Source organism: Sparus aurata, chromosome 19 (assembly GCF_900880675.1).
Source record: "Sparus aurata chromosome 19, fSpaAur1.1, whole genome shotgun sequence".
Lineage (NCBI taxonomy): Eukaryota > Metazoa > Chordata > Actinopteri > Spariformes > Sparidae > Sparus > Sparus aurata.
In genome coordinates this window covers 12,592,372-12,611,237 of record NC_044205.1, presented here as the reverse complement: position 1 = coordinate 12,611,237, position 18,866 = coordinate 12,592,372, and the positions used below count along the sequence as shown (strand labels likewise).

The window sequence follows — 18,866 nt, the reverse complement described above, 5'->3', positions numbered from 1 at the left end:
AAAAAGATACTGAAGTAGACTATTTGATTAAACGTATTTACTCCCAGTGGTAAGAATCTACAGCAATCAGAGTAATTTTTTTTTTGCGATCAAATTTTTAGCAATCAGAGTAATTGATACTTTCACTTATGAACATAACTGTCAAATAATGACAAGTACAGTAATTCTGTACTGTACTTGTTTAATTTTCATTAGTCTCCGTTCTACCTAAAACGTGATTACATAAAAGCTATGTATTACAATTGTTCTATGTTTCCTGAATGCATCACTATTGTTTAGTTTCAATGTGAAGAATCTGGAAACCTGATTGGTCAACCGGACTTGACGCGGGAAAACTGTGGCAGCAGCGCAGCCGGACTTACTAAGATTTCATCAATTTGTCAGTGAGGAAATCCTTAAACCTTAGCAACTAATCTTCTTTATAGAGAAGCAGTAAACATGTTTTACTACCCAAATGTCCTCCACCGCCAAACTGGATGTTTTTCCACAATTTGGTGAGTTTAAATAAGCCAACTCATTAACTTGTATCTACCAAGCTAGCAAGCCTTTGTGTTAACATAGCTTGCCAGCTAATACAGCAAGATACCTTTGGCTAGTTACATGTCAGATAAACCTGTCAGCTAAGTTTTATTTGCTATTGTTTTGTTTTTCAGGTTAGCAGCCACCAGAGGTATCAGGGTCACTCGCAGAGAGTTTCTCAAAGTCAATGTCAAGCTAACATGGTAAGAATATGCTCACAGGGTTGGCTAACGTTAGCTTATCAGTCTGTTTTTGTCACTAACTTACCAGGACTGCTCAATTTGATTAAAGTAAGTTAGGCCAAATCAATTATATGCTTTTATGATTTTATAGTACTTTAAGTAACCATCAGCTACCCTATCTCCATTTAAAAACTGTATTTTAATTCGATTTTTAATTTTACCAGCGTGTTTGGGTGCATATTAAGCACCATGCTTTCAGGCAATCTGTGGTGTTGATTGGTGTAAAGTAGGGATAGACTGATTATTATAATCTTGGCCAAATATCAGCATTTTTACAATTATCAGCATCTGTGTGCTTCTGTAGCTCTGAGGCATCGTCCTTTCTCTGTCACTAGTCACCATTCTGTGGTCTCACTCAGTGTCCCAACCACAACACTATCTGATTGGTGACACATGACAGGTGATAGCACATCAACACTGAATAATCTGAACCTGCAAAGTTACTGGTAACTTAAGTCATCATATAAATGTCGTTGAGAGGAAGTATAAAGTAGCATGGAAATACTCAAGTAGAGTACCTCAAAGTTCTACTAAAGTACAGTACTTGAGTAAATTCTACTAATTATTATTAAAAGATTCTCGTCTAAAAGAAGTGTCCTTGACGAATAATACTCAGTATCAGCCCTGAAAACACATAGATTGACCCAGAGTGTAAAGGCATTGTCATCTAATAGAGTTTAAACTAAAAACAGTTGAACATATAATCTTTCTTTGCATTTCTATCTAAAATAGTATAAAATAGAACATACGTGTTATTTCCTCTTTGAATTTAAGTCAAGTCAAGTCAAGTCAAATTTATTTATATAGCACATTTCATACGGCAAGCGTAAACTCAATGTGCTTCAAGAAATTAAAACAAAGATACATTGTAGAACATAAAATAGCATATAGGATAAAAAAAATAAAATAAAATAAAATAGAATAAAAACATTTAGGACATTATACAATCACACAAGAATGTATTTTTATCATCATTTAAAAAGGGAGATGATAATAAAAAATTCTTAAAACAAATGAGACAGAATTAAAATAAACTCTTTAAACTTAACTAAAAGCTTGCGAAAAAAGATATGTTTTTAGTTTACTTTTAAAAGAAGACACTGTTGTAGCAGACCGTATTTTATGTGGAAGAGAATTCCAGAGAGTGGGACCATAGTGGCTGAAAGCGCCATGAGCTGATTCGGAGTTGATTCTGGGTGTAGTGAGGAGCTCTTTATCTGATGATCTGAGGGATCTCCCTGGTGTGTATTTGGTGAGCATGTCAGCAACGTAAGAGGGAGCCAAGCCATTACAACATTTAAAAACAATGAGAAGTATTTTAAAATCAATTCTTTGTTTTACTGGGAGCCAATGAAGAGATGATAAAATAGGAGTGATGTGCTCAAACCTTTTGGTTTTTGTTAGGACTCTGGCTGCAGCATTTTGAATACGCTGGAGTTTATGTAAATTCTGCTTTTTCAGTCCAGCAAAAAGAGCATTGCAGTAGTCCAGTCTACTGGAAATAAAGGCATGAACCAGCATTTCAGAGTCTGACTGAGACAGGAAACATCTAACTTTTGATATGTTTCTAAGATGATAAAAAGCAGTCTTAGAAATATTAGAGATATGCCTTTGGAAGGTGAGATCAGCATCTAAAATCACACCCAAGTTTACAGACAGGGGAGTTAACAAGGATTGAATATTTTGCCTCAGAGCCTTAGGACCTACCAAAAGAATCTCTGTTTTGTCCTCATTAAGTTTTAAACATGTTGTATGTTATTTTTAGGGATCCACTGCAGTTTATTTAAGATTAATACAATGTACATCTTAATAATACACTTTGTCAAATGTTTACAGCAACGACATTTTGGACTATGTAACAGCTCAGGTTCCTCCACCCCAGCCCAGCCTACCGAAACCTCGGTTTTCTCTCTACCTGTCGTCCCAGCTGCAGTATGGAGTGGTTGTAGTCTACCACAGGCAGTGTGGCTTCCTGCTTGGTAAGTGGAACAGACAAAGTGGAACAAGCAAGAGTAGAGAGACCAGAAACTAAAAATTATGATCAGTCATAACTCTCCTCCAAGCTACATTGTCTGCACACGGTAGACTGCAAATTCATGCTAGCTGAAAGAAAAGAATGGAAATAAAATGAGTGGAGGACACACATAATTGAGACTTTCTTTGCTATGTGCTGTATAAAACTCATATACTATGCATTCATTCACTGTGGCAGCAGTCTCAATTCACAGTGTATAACAGAAATTAGAAGGAATGTCAAATGAGTTAGTTGGAGATAAACAAGGGAATAATATTTCAGACACTTCTTGATATAGGATTTGCAGAAAAGGCATTCAGTAAGCAGCATTTTCAGTTTAACAAGAAACGTCATTGTCTGTTGGGCGGCCCTACAAGGTAAGGTCAGGTGAAATGTGAAAATGCTGTTTGTTCATCTTATGCAAAACACTCTCTCTGTCAGTTGCAAAATGTAGTCGTCTCAGAAATGCTGTTTCATTATAAAAGTGAAACAGTGCTTTTCGTCACACATCTGCAAATCACCCTGACAAGTCTGATTTAGAAGCCAGTATAGAGCTGATGAATGCAATATCATCAAACGCAGCTCAAGAGTCTCTATTCATCCAGTCTTAAATTACACCCTGACACTGATATTGCATCCGACAGATTCACAATCATGCCGTCGTCATGGTTAATAAAAATGGTGAAATAGAATGCAGGACGAAAAGCAGAAGGTGATGCCAAGACAGTAACCACTGTTTGTTGTCTGCATTTGCTCTTGGATTCAGAAATGGCTTTTTTCATTTCATATAGGAAAAGAATAGAATCCCAAAGCTGTCACATACAATAGAGAGTGCATAATGTTTATGCTGTGTCTTTTCTCGGTTTCATGTGGTCTTTTAAAATGTGGCATTTACATCTTGGATAGGACAGATGCACCATATTTTGTCATTCCAGACAAGAGTGTGAATATTCGAAATAAAGAATTTCAGTAAATACAGAGTTTATGCATAAGAAAATAATATTTATTTCTAGGATGTCTTGTTTCCTTCATTTCCTCCTCCTCTTGTGTGGATACAAGGAAGAATGGTTATATGTTTACATTCATTACCTTCCTGTCAGATCTTTTAAACTGAAATGTGACATCTCTGCTTCTGTTTCTGCAAGAAATTACTGCACTGCTACAGTAAAAGTTGTGTGGTTGGAAACTTTGAACCCTTCTCTGTTTTCCAGAGGAAATTCAACAGACCATTGACCGCCTGCTGCGCTGTAAAAGACACATCCGCATTGACATGGCTGAGTGCGACAGGTCTGAACAGACACACGCACAATTTGATCATGCGCAGTGGAAGAGTGTTTTGTATCATGGGGCCTACGATTTTAAGCTGAACTCTGCTGAGGTTATACATGTTTGAGTAAGTCTGAGCTCAGAAGCATCTGGTGGAATATTTATGAGGCAGATTGTTTGGGGCAATAAAGACTGAAAAGGAGAGGGTTGCTTTTTATTGAGTGAGTGATGGACAAATTGAGCTACTTTCATGTGAATGACTTCATAAATGTTTAATAAGCAGTGTTATGGAACAGTGGTAATGTATGTGCTCGTGTTCCTGCAGATGTCATATATCTTAACACGTACTACGTTCTAGAGACAGCGTACATTCATCTTACTCCACTAATATTTTATTACTTTATTAATCCATGACACCAACAGCATGCCTAAGAGTGTCTGTAGTGTTTCATTAGCCAGCACAGCATGCAAAGTGTGTGAGGAATACTTTGGTTGGTAACATCAGTGTGTGTCACTTTCTTGTTAGGCTGGCCTTGGATGTGCCTGACAGCCTGTACATGATGGAGGAGGCCGAGGGAGCTCAGGACCCTTTCTTCGGTCTTATGGAGTCACATCAACTACCCAGCCCCTATAAAATACACCAGGTACATTACAATACAACTACCAGTGCAACTATGTACTGTATCTGTATGTGTGGCTCATGAATAGCTAAACATGGGGTGTAACCTACATGTAATTTCTCTGCGGTGCAGAAAACAAAAAGTCAGCTAATATCAAATGTGTTTGTACACACTCACCATCCCCAGGTAGCCTGCACTTTATAGCAACTATTCACTATGTAAACATGAGCAGGCTTGATGGATGTTGTTGTCAGGAGCAGCAGTAGACACTATAGTACAATACAACTGTTATAATAACAGTCAACATGACTCATAATAGGCCAACAAATAAACTATATATAGCCAGGAAACATCCCGCAAGATGCTCAATATTCAGTATACAAGACAATACATTTGTTTATGAAGATGTCTCAAACAAACTGCAGTTTGATATATCCCCACATCTAAATCTAGCGGACATGGGTGAACTTTGTCCTCATTGTAAAATTGCCATGTGGAAATACAAGGTGTAGCTTAAATCACAAACAGGGCTAATGTGTGAGTGTAAATTGCATGAGGACGATAACATGAAAATATTTTATTCGGTGCTATCTCTTCAGTGGATTGAGGCTTTCACAATGCAAATTAGCTGTATATTCTGTTTTGAATATCAGTAGCATATTCGGAAGTGCATCACATGTCACCCATATGACCCAAAAGTTTCACCACAGGTCTACATGAAACCAAAGCGAACCAACATCATCCTTTTGGTACACAGAGGTAAAAGAAGACATAAGCAAACATATTATTTCTGAATCAGTCTGGTTTATAACAATCCTAACCTCATGTTTGAACACATTTTGCCCATGAAAAGGTTGTTTTTCATTAGGTTCACACTCATCCAAGAAATGAAAATAAATCTGTTTCAGTGTTCTGTCTTGCATAATATTTGTCATGTGTATTTCTAGCCAGTGATGGTGACTGAAGAGGCAGGTTCACAGCACTCCCTGGTGCCCAGTCCCAACACCACACTAGACAGAGAGGGTGAGACTGATACTTTAACATTTGAAAGACTGTAGCTGTGTCCAGTTTCAGGGCCGGCTGCCACAAATCCACATTTTAAGAACAAACATATCATTATGGGTTCATAATGCTGCCCCATTTCAAAGGCTTCAGGAAACTTTGAAGTTCATACATTCCTTTTGTGTTTATGTTCCTAAAATTTGTTTCCCACTGCCGACTTGTCTGTGATACTGAGAGCAAAGATTTTAGTGAGGATGTGCAGGTTCAGCTCACTAGTTTTCAACCCCCTAAAAGCTACACCTGTGTAATTACTAACCTTTGAATAAGTCCTCATCTGAAATGGGATACAACTTAGTCCCTAAGATTGTTTATTACTGTACAATTCATTAATGATTGTTATGTATACTTCTAAATTTCTTTGTGACACCTGTGATTATGCACTTTAGATTTTTCTGTTCAGGATTCATAGTAGTGATCCTGGTAAGATTTTTGATGTTTGTCAAGATAATTTATCTTTAGAGGTTTTATAAATGGGTCAGTTAATTAACTCCATAAGTGGATTTTGTTCTAGATTTTAAAAATTGGCACAGTAAGGCTGCTATTCCCTCCGTTAGGAAAATCATAAATAAATGCTCTGTCATCAGTGAATTAATCTCATTTTATCCGCACATATTGAATTAAAACGTATCACTCAGTCCAAGGCTAAGTCTAGATCCAGATTCTGGCTGTTTTTCTCCCTGAAGCCATAATTCAAGTGCCACAAACACATCTCACACCCTTCATGTGCCACAAATGTGCATGGCCCCTAATTCATCCTGCTGTATTAAACCAGGTTTCAGGTCACGACCAGCTGCCATCACCATGACAGAGAAGGAGCAGTTGCTCATCACCGCTGCTGAGGTAAACTCTTTGCTGCAGTCCAGTCAGAGTAAACATCCCAGTCATCATTTTTAGGCACAACAGGCATCCTGGTGATTCATTAAACTAGGATGTGGACCGTGTGCCCACAACTGCTTTGGTTAAGGTCTTTGTCACAATCTAGCTGATTGCTTGTTGGTCTCTCCCGTCACTCTTTGCAGCATGCTATGTGATGATGAAGTGGCATTAAGTGGCATTTTAATTTTATTTAATTTAACTAAATTCTGTGGGAGGTATGTGAGGTTGTTGCTAAAAAGAACAGATATTTAAGGAAAACATTTTTTTTTGACAATCCTCGAAAGGAATCCATTACATTGCTTAATGCAGTGAAGTAATGGTGTGGGGAAATGTAGACATAAAATGCTTGATGCCTGACTGACTGTCCTGAATTCACCTCTCAACGTCCACAGTGCTTAAAAGAAGGCAAAGCTTTATTCTCCTTGTCATGAGCGGTACCTCCACACACTATTAGCCCCCTCATTCTGTCACTTAGGGACTGATAATGCTCCTCCCTCAAAAGCATGATCAGCTGATGAGGTCCATTTTGGCTTGATAAGATCTGACTTAATTACATCATCTTGCAATCATGGTTTGTTTACAGAGATGTGTGGCTCACTTTTGGTTGTCCTCCATCCCCCCTCGTCAGCCCCTCGGGTTGATTTTTGCTTTGCATGCAAACATTTAGTCACTTCTTTGTTTATCCCTCTGTTTTTGTTGTTGCTGTGGAATCCCTGCAGTGTTTATATCACTTTCCTTACATTATTTAACACTGTGGACACTAAACAGTCCAAACCTCATAGCCTCTGTTTGTTTCTTGTCCCCATCTCTTTATTATTTCATCTTGTCCTCTTATGACTTCTCTCTTTCATGTATCAGTATTTTGAAGGAGATGACCTCCCTGAAGCCACAGCCAGAGAGATTGATTTATTGATGGATCAACCAGACCAATTCCGTAGAGGTCTGTCTTTGTGTATGATAAGTATCACATACTGTACATATCTTTATGTTTAGATATCATTCTGCAGGTTTGTACCAAAAGGATCTGGCAAGTTTTTTCAAGCCCAGTTTGTTTCCCTGTGTGTTGCACCAGTCAGCCAGGTCAAATCCTTTGTGCCACTGCTATAATTGAAAAAAAAGCAATTCTGTCTCTGTGAGTGCTCTCGCTCCTGCAAGTGAGAAAAAGCTTATTTTCAGGAGCCTGCTTCATTTCGGAGGAGAATAGAGAGGTACCATTTCAAATTTGGGAGAGCCTGCCCTTCTTTAATAGAAACTGAGAAAGAAAACATGGCTGCCTACTTCTTAGCAAAGCAGCAAGACGACATATCAGAAGCATTTGTTTAGTTTAGTAAAAGTTTGTTTTCTCACCTCCTGGAATAAAACGTTAGTGAGAGAAAAAAGAGTCAAAACTTGTTCAGAGGTTTGGTAAAATGAAAAGTTTTTCTTTAAAAATGTAAGTAATTTGATTGTAATAAGCCTTTTACAGATGACATCTATATGGGGATGATATGCTCACTTTTCCTGTTGTGTATATGTTTCTCTGTTTGTTATGTACTTCAATAGAGGTGGAGGTGCAGCGGTCAGCAGGGGAACTTGAAGCAGCCATGTCCTCTATTGACCAGTGAGTCTGGTAAAATATTAATTAGACAGCTCAGAACACACTTTAAGGGCAACATAAATGTCATATGTCATTCTCACATATGAACTCAGGTCCGGACGTGTTGCACCTACTGGAAAGACTCTGTTTAGTTTAGACAAGGGCTGATGCTTGGATATAGCAATCGGGGAGGGAGGAGGAGTGCCAATATGTAATGATGGCTGTTTTACACTGATGCCATCACTACATATATTTGAATGTATCCACAATCCACTCATTGGGAATTCTCCAGACAATGAAGTGCTTTATTGACACATCGGTTCAATCTGACATTACATGGACTTTATACTAGGGAGCATGCAGGATAAAGTCTGGTTCAACTGATACTCACATACAGTTCCTCCAGGTAATATTTGAACAATTTCAAAGTGCATGTGTGTAAGGAGTATGGTGAGGCTACAGCCTGCTTTTGCGCCTTTGCCTTTCAGCATGTTAACAAGCAGGCAAATTTTGACAAAAGAACTCTTTCATCCTGTAATTTCAAGAAAGACTGAAATATTTATATTGAAAAGTCTTTATATTTAGCTCAGACAAGTTGTGTAAAACGACAGATGCAGATATATTTGGTGTTGTGTACAGTAGGCATGTGTGTGTATGTTATCGTTTCCAGGCTGAAGGAGACGGTGCTGGGAGCAGATCGGGACAGTTTGTGGCTGCTAGGCGAAGAGACGGGTCAGCCTTTGGAGGTTCCTCTGGCTGCTGTTGCCCCAGAGATGACCCCGCTGCAGGTTGCCATGCCAACTCCGCCCTCTAGGGGATCTGGGAAAGAGGGAGACGGAGCAACAGAAAGTCCCTATGAGGAGGTGAGACATAGGTGATGCCGCCTATCCACTAATTTGATCAGAAGTAGTTTGTAGTAAAAGTAGTAGTATGTGTTGACTGGTGGTACTAGCAACAAGTAATAAAGATCAACTTAACTTGGTCATTACCAGAGACAAACATTTTCATCAACCTTAGTTCCTTAATTACATCCTTGCACGCCTGAATGGAAATACAAATCCAAGTTTGGTGTACTTCTGCATCAATTATGAACCTAAAACCTATTGTCCAAATTCTGACCTGTGGGAAACTCACAGGTGACAGTGACAAAGGATTTTCCTGGTGTGACAGTTGTCGTCAACTTTAATTTACATTCCACAAAGTGAGTCATGTTGTTTTCGTGTTGGAAACATCTAATGGAAAGGACACATGGGTGTGTCAACACATAGATTCATAGTTTCCAGTTTGCTGGAGTGTAATGTCCCTTTTATAGATCCAGTCCTGTCTACATTAAAGCTGTGTGTTTCTCACTGTTTTTCTCCGTCAGGTGATTGTTTGTCCTGTTAGGAAACCTGGTGGAGGTCGTAGGCGTCAGCTGGTCTTTGCAGACCCTGAGGTCCAGATATCTGACAGAGCAATGAAGGAACAGATCGGAAACCCGCAGGCCGAGACACTCGACCTGGTACAGGAGCACACAATTTATGTGTTGAAGTAGATCCACTGACTTAAAATTCAATATTTACATTATTTAAATATTTCAGTATTGCACCCTGGAGTTATTTTTCTTTGATCTAACACTTATACCAGCCCCTTTCTCCCTCTCAACCACACACACCATACCAATGGATGTATATACTGTATGCGCACACATGCTGACCAATTGAATTCAGTATTTGCCATTCAGTAATCAAAGTCCTTCAATCAAAGTGTCTATTCACCAGGGTTTCGGTTAATTAAACTCCAGCTCTCCACTTCTCTTCCTGCTCTCAAAGCCCAATGGGAGAGTTCTCGTTGATTTTATTTCCTTCTCCTTTCCTTATGTCTTTAATTTCCTTTGAGACACTAACATTGGCTTTTACGCCTTCTCTCTCTTTCTGTGTACTGAACAATGTGTAAGCTGTACCATCAAGCTAATATTTTGTTCTTCATTTCAGTCCGAGGTGTTGCTGGACTTGCCCTCCTTGACTAAGCGTGCTATTCCTGCTCAGCTCTTCAATGCCCCCTGTGGATGTCAGTGCCAAGTGCTACACTTCATTCATGCCTCTATTGACTGATCATTAACTATTATTTCTCAGCTTTTCTCTGATATACTGAAAATACAGATGGATGTAAAGATTCTGAAATATTAGTAAGAAGCACATAAGAGGGAAAACAAAAAGAAACAGAAAACTAATCAACAAAATGTGCTTAAGTGATAAATACAAAAACAGACAAACTTAAAGCAAAGTTAAATAGAAAGTATTGTGCTGAAAGACACATATTACAGAGACTCTACCTGCAACCACCTTTATTATTATTGATCACAGCACTTACAGCAGCATCTGAGTTGCACTAGCTTTCCACAAACCCTTAACATCAGCTGTGGGGAAGAAAATACAAAATACAAACTGGAACCTGTAATGGTTTTGGATTTTAGTTCACTTATCTCCTGGTTTATGTTTAAAAAAAAGCATGTCCTTGTGTGTCTTTTCCCTTCCCCCTCCTTCTGTCTCTCATTAGTTCTTTAGTCTGTTTTATACTTAAAGGGTGTGTTTCCCCTCCTTCAGTTGTCCGGTTGTCTGTGTTCGTTGCTCATGTCCCTTGTCAGTATCGCTGCTTGTACTTTGTGTATTCTCTTCTGTCAGCCTGCTCCCTCCATTTTTTTTCTGCTTCGTTTTCTGGATTCAGCTTTATGCCTGCCTGGTGTCCTGCATTTGGGTCCTCCTTCGAAGTGCAAAAATATAACAGAACCCACCGTTTGACCCGTCCACAGCCCATATTGATGCTGAACTCCAGGCACTATGGAAGCAGCATGCCTTGCTCGCTGTCCTGCCTGGACACAGGGATAAACAGAGAGGGGAGGAGGAAGATGAGGAGGAGTCCGAGCAGGACAGAGAAGTACTGAGGACAGAGAGGAAGAGGAGACACTCAAACATGAAGGAGGTGGGTTTGTGCGGAGGTATATTAAGGAGATTTTTTTTAACAGCTCTTCTCTTGGTACCATGTAATGATCTAAAATTAAATGGCGCCGTCTGTGTGGGGGGGAGTGATTAATATACTTACCATACTACAGTTTCAGGTCATGTTAAAATCTGAGGAGGAATTTATGAAACTGGCTATACTAATACAGGTTATCCATTAGCCAGCTAGCCTGCGGTGGTAGACTGCCAACTCAGTGTTCAGTTCAGTGGTGAGACAAATTAGATTACAAACCTTGTTTCTATTTCATGAAACTCTGCCTCGCTCTCCCTCTCTCTCTCCCAGATTTCTAGTGAGTCAGGGCTGCAGCCCGCAGACGGCTCATGTAAGAATCCTTCCACTCATTCTCACACACATTATATTCACAATATGTTTTGGCTGCACCACAAACATCATTCTTTAAAGCAGCCAGCCATTCACCGTGTGTTTCTTTATGTTTGTGTGTAAACAGCTGCATTAGATATAATCCTGGACATGTCGAAAGACGACAAATCTGTAAGCGATGCCATCACTCCTGTCAGCAGATGGTGAGTCTCAGAAGGACAGACAGATAGACAGATAGAGTGGTAAAGAAAACGATCACTGTAGGTGTGTGTGTGTTTGTGTGTAGGTCTCCACAAGATGAGGCCCAGCTGCCAATGGAGCCTATTGCAGAGGAGAACATCGAGATGCCCGAGGCACAGACAGAGAGCAGGGACATGCTCAGGTACTTAATACAGTATACACAACACACAGGCTTACAAACACACACCTAGGTCGACCGTGACTTTAGGAAGCTCATGAAACAGTCTTTTACAGAAATTTTATGTGAGAACTCTGTTGGTTATTTACAGTCTGGATATGAATTCTCAAAGATAATCTGGGGTTCAGAGAATTGATTCGTGGATTAAAGAATATACTGGAATGCTTTCTCAGAGATGTTTTGTCCATCTTGACCCATCTTGTTCTTGGCTCTGTATTGATGCTGCAAAGCCTCCAGTTCCGCTTTAATGCACGGCTACTCCCCTGAGTTGAAACTCCAGATTCCAGCATTGTTGCTAGACTTTTCCTGAGGCAACATGGAATGTTACTCTCTTTTCAATGCTTATTTGAATAAAGGTAGACTTTGGCCATTTTTAGTGGTCATGTGCTCTCTTAGATATTGACAAGTTCTGGTTTCGCTAGCCGTCTCGATAAGGGCCCTAATATTACACTGATAATGAGAAGAATAGTCCAATCAGAAATGTGCCTCATCAGAATCAATCAGAATCTCTATCAAGAAATATTGAAGAAATAATGTCCATAATGCTAGCAGCTAGTCCTTCTGCATAACACTGTTACACTGACCTCTAATTTACATCATAAGTGACATTCCTCTTTGATTCATGGTGCATGTAAACAAAATGATTTTTCTTATTCATCGCGTGTCAGGCAGTCTTTTGCTGCTGTTACTGATTAATTCCCCTTTCATATAACTGCAGCTGTGAATATAGCCAGATTTATTATTTTCACCTTTATAATACTTGTCTTTGCCGAGGTGACAGCCATGTTGGTGTTGGTAATATTTTACACAAATATTTTACACCGTCAGGGACAGGACGTCACCTCTCTGTATAACTTAGGTTGAATATTCTAATGCACTCAAACAGTTCTTGAGACTTTCAGTCATGTGTAAATGTGTATAAGATGGAGCCTGAGCATAGTCATGTTTTCTTTCACGGGGATGTTGTTGATGTTTGGAAGAAATACTTGATGCCTCCAGCATCACAGGTTGTTCCACATCTTAAGTTGTCTGACATCTGCTTTAAAAGTCAAATTAGAAAGCAGCTAGTAAGCCTGTGGGATGAATTTTAGACACAGACACGTTGCCCTTTATAACTCGTCTACAAATGTATTGAAACCATCATAGACTTGACCAGTAAGTGTCAGATTAGATATGATATACGGCTTCAGAAAAAATCTGAAAAAAATATCAACATCAGAAACTTTTGGCTTCATAAAAGTCATGTTTATTAGTGTCAACTGTCAAAACAAAATTTTGCACTGTCAGTCCAAATGTATTCGTATCAGTCCTCCAGATTAAATCCTACCATGCACCGCTTGTCTTTTCCAGCTGGATCACCTCCAGCCTGCAGAGGTTTGGAGAAGTCCCCTTTGTCTCTCTAGTGCCCCCAGAGGCTGACCGCAACACTGCAGCTCACACCCTCTACAAACTGCTGGGTGAGGAAATCAAATGCAGCCTTAATCACACCATTATTATTCCAGTTCTTCATTTTATAGCACTGATGACCTGGGAATTGGTTTCATTGAGACAGTGACACAGATCTTTGGGATAATTTGATATTAGTGTTAAAATAAAGAGACAACAGACTTATTCATTGAAATGCTGGAAAATAAACAATGGGTTTAATAAATTGCACACTCGAGAAACTTTTGTCAGTGAAAGATGCACTTTGATGCTGCTTCAGTCTGAGCTTTAGTCAGCCTTCTTCACTGACCCTCACAGCAGCATTCAGTGAAACACTTTGATGGTATTAATCGGTGCTGTCTCTCTTCAGAGCTGCTGTCTGCTGGACACGTGACTGTACAACAGAATGAACCCTACAGTAACATCACCATAAACCCTGCAGTCCTCAGGATGACTGCCTGAACATACACACACACAGTTACCAACGCTAGTCCTTTAGGCACAGTAAATGACATTTTTATTGATTAATATAATAGATTATTTTTAACCTGTGAGATCATCAAATGAAACCGGGATGTTAAAGAATGTTTTGAAGAAAGATTTTTACCCTTTTTAATCTGGTTCTTATTTGTTCATATGGTTTAATTTATAAATATTTGTACCTGCTGAGAAGTGTTACACACTTTAATGTCACATACTGTTATTGATGTTTTAAATATGTGGACCTTGCTGGTTTTGTTACACAATTTGTATCTTCAGTATGGTTTTTAATCATTTTTAGTGGTTTTAAATGTACATTTTTATACAGTTTGCATCAGATTTGTATCCCTTTTAACTATTTTAACTTGACCTTTTAAGAAAATGTTTCTGCTCAGTTGAATTGCATATGTTCTCATATTATCCCTTCAAACCCTAAACATATTACAGCTGATGAACTTTCAATGTCTATAGGTATCTGTGAGTATAGTACTCAGGTTTGTGGTTTTCTATAGCATAGTGTTCTCTAATATTAACTGTTTAACTGCCCTTATTTGATACTGAACAGTTAAAAACATGTGCATGTGTTTTTTTCTTTTGTTTTGTTTAGTTTTTTTTTACCATTATTGGTGGTATAGATATCATCAGAGTAATCACACAAACATGAGTCTTTTTGTCGTGGTATAGAAAACATCACAGAAAAAAAAAATCAGCAGCCAACAATCCCAACAGTTTATTTCAAGTACTCTGATTTGAGCCTGTGGTGCAGAACAAGGTATAGAAATCACTGAAATGTGACTTGAAAGCACATCAGCCCCTCCCTCCCTCCCTCCAACAGCCCTATATTGTGCCTTGCTGGCAGAAAACTCCTCTCTGACCTCATGCCTCAATAACTCCACACAATTATAGTGTTTGCTCATTAAACGCACTGTGACTGTGTGTGTGTGTGTCTGTGTGCGTGCATTAGAATTAGACCATACCCATGTGGCACCTCGCTGTGACCGAGAGGCTGGGGCTGAGGTCAGTGCTGCAGTCACAGAACAGAAATCTTACTTCACATCTTCATAGTAGAATGGTAATTTTGTTGATACGACTTGTGATTCAGGCTGCGCTGCTGTGCCAGCAAATGTCCTTTCCATTGCCACATAATATTTTGATACAAACAGCATCTAAAACTGGTTGACTACCTTATTCTGTTGCGTTCTCCCGCTATTATCTCCTTCACACAGACCCTAACAGGTTAGGGCTAAATGCCTTGCTCGAAAGCAGCTTCAGTGGTCAGTCACCTCTGGCACAAACAACGGTTACAGTGGGCGTCTCCCGCTACGACTGCTGCATCACTGGCACTGCAGGACAAAATGTAAGTGTGACTTCACTGTGTTTACAGACACACTGCTGCGAAGGCAGGGTCACAGGCTGATTAGTGAGAACAAATAATCCACTTGTGTTGTTGACATTTTAACATGATTCCTTTGAAAAAAGATCCACCCTGTCATGCATCAGATTGTAAAGTTTCAAAATAATCTCTGAGCTCTCCTGTTGGTAAACATCTCTGGGTCAGAATCCAGTGTGACTGCTGACTGGCTATTTTCACCACTTATTGTCTCTTATTCTGTCTGTATATCATTTGGTGCTAGGTAGATAGTGTACAGCAGATTATTAGAACTTATTTATGTATTTTTTCTCAGAAAACGTTGCAATAAAGCCCGCTTTTTCCACCAAATTATTTCTGTTTGAGATTCTTTGTAACCAGTTTTTAGGCTCAAACTGTGATCAAGGTTGTGTCGTCAATGAGAGAATGTGGCACAATACGGCTCTCGCTTAAGGTCAAGGAAAACCTGCTATTATGTGGTTCCAACTTTTCAAGTTCCCAACTAATTTATTATTTGTGAAAATCCTGAAATTATGTTTAAGGACCAACAAAGTTAATGGTCTTCTCGTGTTAGTGAAAAAGGAGCATGAGAGCAGTGAAACAGTGAAATTCTGGTCCAAACATCGAAACAATGATGCTATGAATCAACACTTAGAGTGACCCCTTTCACATACGTGTGGCCATGTGTTCTACTGTTTATACAAAGAAAAAAGCAGTCTAGCCACTTTAATGAGCAGAAAGTCCAACACGTGCTACCATGATCTGCTGATTACACGATCAACCTCCCTGTGGCTCTATACATTCCCAGGCCTTTACATCATCTGTATGCCTCCACAGTGCTGACGCAAGGCTGCTATCTGTATGAGAGGATTCATTGTGGCTGCCTCATGGAATGTGTCATGCTGAGTCCAGAGTGCTGGTTTAGTTGGGAGAAGATCCCTGCTGCTGTACGGGACAACGTGCACATGGGTCGGCACGTGTCCCACGTCTGTGTCCTCTCGGACGATAGAGCAAGAACACATTTTTCAAAAGGCGAATATGTGACAGTGCGCTGTGAATGGCCCATACATCAACCTGCTGTTCACCTAAACTGTCAGAGAAATGAGAGAGAGGGCACAAAATGGAGACAAATGATAGGTGGAGGGGTGGGTCGTCTCATTAGACACATTCATAAATCTGTTGTCTGCACGGTACCTGTACTGACACCTTGCCATGTTACGTTATGTAAACAGATTTATGCATTTAGACTTTAGGTATTAGTTATACGTCATAAAGCAATTGGATTTCCAATGATTTATTCACAGATGCAGGAAGCACTCAAATGTTGTAGGTAAGCAGAGGTACTTGTTATGCAGAATGCCATGTGTCAGAATAATGCTTATTATCAGATTATAATTTCTGATGCATTCATGTGTTCATCACTTTAATGTAGGTATCTGTTGTGAATTTCCCCTTAGGTTCAATTAAGTTCTATCTTAATCTATTATATTACATCACAATGTATATCTTCTTCTCCTGTATCATTAAAGATAAAATATGTTAAACACAAGTATTGCTGTCCAGTGATTACGGTACATAAACCATACACTAGCAAACAACAGCGTGCACCCAGGGTGTGTTTGTCTGTGTGTTTGAATTCAGGTCAATCACTGAACTCAGCTGTCACTGAAGAGATTCCAGTTCTCTCCTTGCCGTTTCCCTCTTTCCTCTGTGTGACCTTATACTTAACTTAATGAAGTTGAGTAAATTTCTCCTCCCGCTCCAGTCAGCAGCCAACATTCCTGTACATAACCACCCGACAATGCAGGTTGCCTCCGAGGAATTCTGTTGCAGTCAGACTGATAGATAGGAATGAAGATGAATCCACTTTATCATCCCATAAGTTTAGAAGTAATCTCCGAGCTCTCCTTCCGTCAGTATCCAGCTCCGGATAAGAGCAAAATCAGATGTGACTCCAGCTGTTTATTCCTCCAGTATGTCTGGCTCTGCACCCGACTCTCTCCTCCAAAGTAGCAACTGTGTGTTTAAACTTCATCTGCAAAGTAACTTATAACTTAAGTAATCAAACAAAGTACTATTCGGTACAGTTACTTTCCACCACTGCTTCAGGCCACATACTTCCTCCGTTTACCATCAAAACATTGTCAACCCTTCACCCTGACTTCACCCAGGCCTGGTCAGACTGTTAACACACGGACACCTCGAAGTACGTACGCCACCATCCGTCCATCACTGCTCTGACAGTCTAATAAACCTAACATCTGAGTGACACATAACACACATTCACACCAGCTGCTTATATGAGCCAGGAGGGCTGAGCACAAGTCTGCAGCGTTAGACACACTCACACTTTCCAGAGGCCTTTATCATCAGGAGGCAGAGCTCTGAATCATCAGCCCTGCAGGGAGAACAGCGGAGCAGCCAGCATCTGCAACAGCACCCGCTGAAGAAAAAAGGTGCAGATACCGAGCATCAGTCACAGAGATAAAAGCTACAGCAAGGGCGAGGGATACATCTCATTCTTTTTTGAGATACCGATCAGAAAGCCAAGCTGGCGGCGGACGAGACACAAAGCAGGGTGGAGGAGGGGGATGTGGAGCAGGCCGACGAAGGGCCGGATTGCCCAGCAGGCAGGGACTCCCCTGGGCTGCGTGGCAAGATAGTGCGCGTTGAGCTGGAGTGGGAGATCCCCATGTCGGTGACGCTGCCCGTCGAGGTGCAGCCCGACCCGGCGCATCAACCTTTCCCCTTCCTGGACACAACACTGGCCGACCTGGGCATCCAAGAGTGAGTCTGCTCTCAGTGTGAGGGGTCTTTAAAAACAGCAATCCGATGCAGAGGGATGAAGTTTGTGTGTTTATGTGTGTGCAGGTCAGAGGTGAAGGAGAGGGTGGTGTGGGTCGACACCAAGAAGACGCAGGTTAAGAACAAAGCAGGGAAGCTGAAGGAGAAAGAGATCACCATCCTTGAGGTATGAGCGAAGAAATCTTTAAGATCCATTTTGAGTTGTTTTTTGTCCACGTGGAGGCTAACTGGAGGATGTCTGAGGCAGGTGAAGAAGAAAAATCTTGTTTCCTCTTGCAGGTGAGAGTGAAAGCCCAGAAACCTGGTGACAAACAGCTCCAGGAGGTCCTGTACAGCACCGAGGCCCACACTGACCGCTCCTTCTGCCGCACAGGGATGGATATCCTGCCCTGGAAACAAATATCTACAGGTCCGGAAAGGCCGCAACACCTGTTAGTTCAGACTTGTTGATTATCTGTGCAGCTGTGAGCTCATAGTTTACACCATCATGGAGGATTTATTTCTGTAGGAGCACAGCCCAACCTCAGTCTGCGACAGCCTCTCAGATAACAGCTGAACTGTCAGACTGATGTAGATCACAGCTGTGTGCCAGAGCCTCGGGCAGAGCAGTGAGATCATCTGTGTCAGATAAAACCTTCGACCTCAACACTTTCGTGAAAATGTGTTTGGCTTATCCAACTCACAACCGATTATTTGTTTTCTTTAAACGTGATAGAACGAGAGGCTTCAGGTTGTTGTGTGACTAAAGCTGATGTAAAAATCAGAAATAGAGACATTAATAGTAATAATCATAGACCTGACTAGATCATATTCGTTGTGTTGCATGTACAGCTTCACAGGGCCGTTTCCCTAGCTTCTACAAGGGTTCGGTAT

At 40.4% G+C, this 18,866-nt stretch overlaps 1 protein-coding gene across 1 annotated transcript; it reads left to right on the top strand.

Moving 5' to 3' along the window:
* Nucleotides 1–321: 321 nt before the first annotated feature.
* Nucleotides 322–15,539, top strand: rec8b (REC8 meiotic recombination protein b). Its single transcript, XM_030398329.1, has 18 exons — nucleotides 322–494; nucleotides 654–722; nucleotides 2,598–2,740; nucleotides 3,987–4,062; nucleotides 4,568–4,685; nucleotides 5,609–5,684; nucleotides 6,496–6,563; nucleotides 7,458–7,539; nucleotides 8,142–8,199; nucleotides 8,846–9,038; nucleotides 9,542–9,676; nucleotides 10,149–10,224; nucleotides 10,967–11,136; nucleotides 11,458–11,497; nucleotides 11,624–11,699; nucleotides 11,783–11,878; nucleotides 13,265–13,371; nucleotides 13,710–15,539. The coding sequence occupies exons 1-18, from the start codon at nucleotides 439–441 to the stop codon at nucleotides 13,799–13,801; spliced, it is 1,731 nt and encodes a 576-aa protein (XP_030254189.1). The 5' UTR covers nucleotides 322–438; the 3' UTR covers nucleotides 13,802–15,539.
* Nucleotides 15,540–18,866: the final 3,327 nt, after the last annotated feature.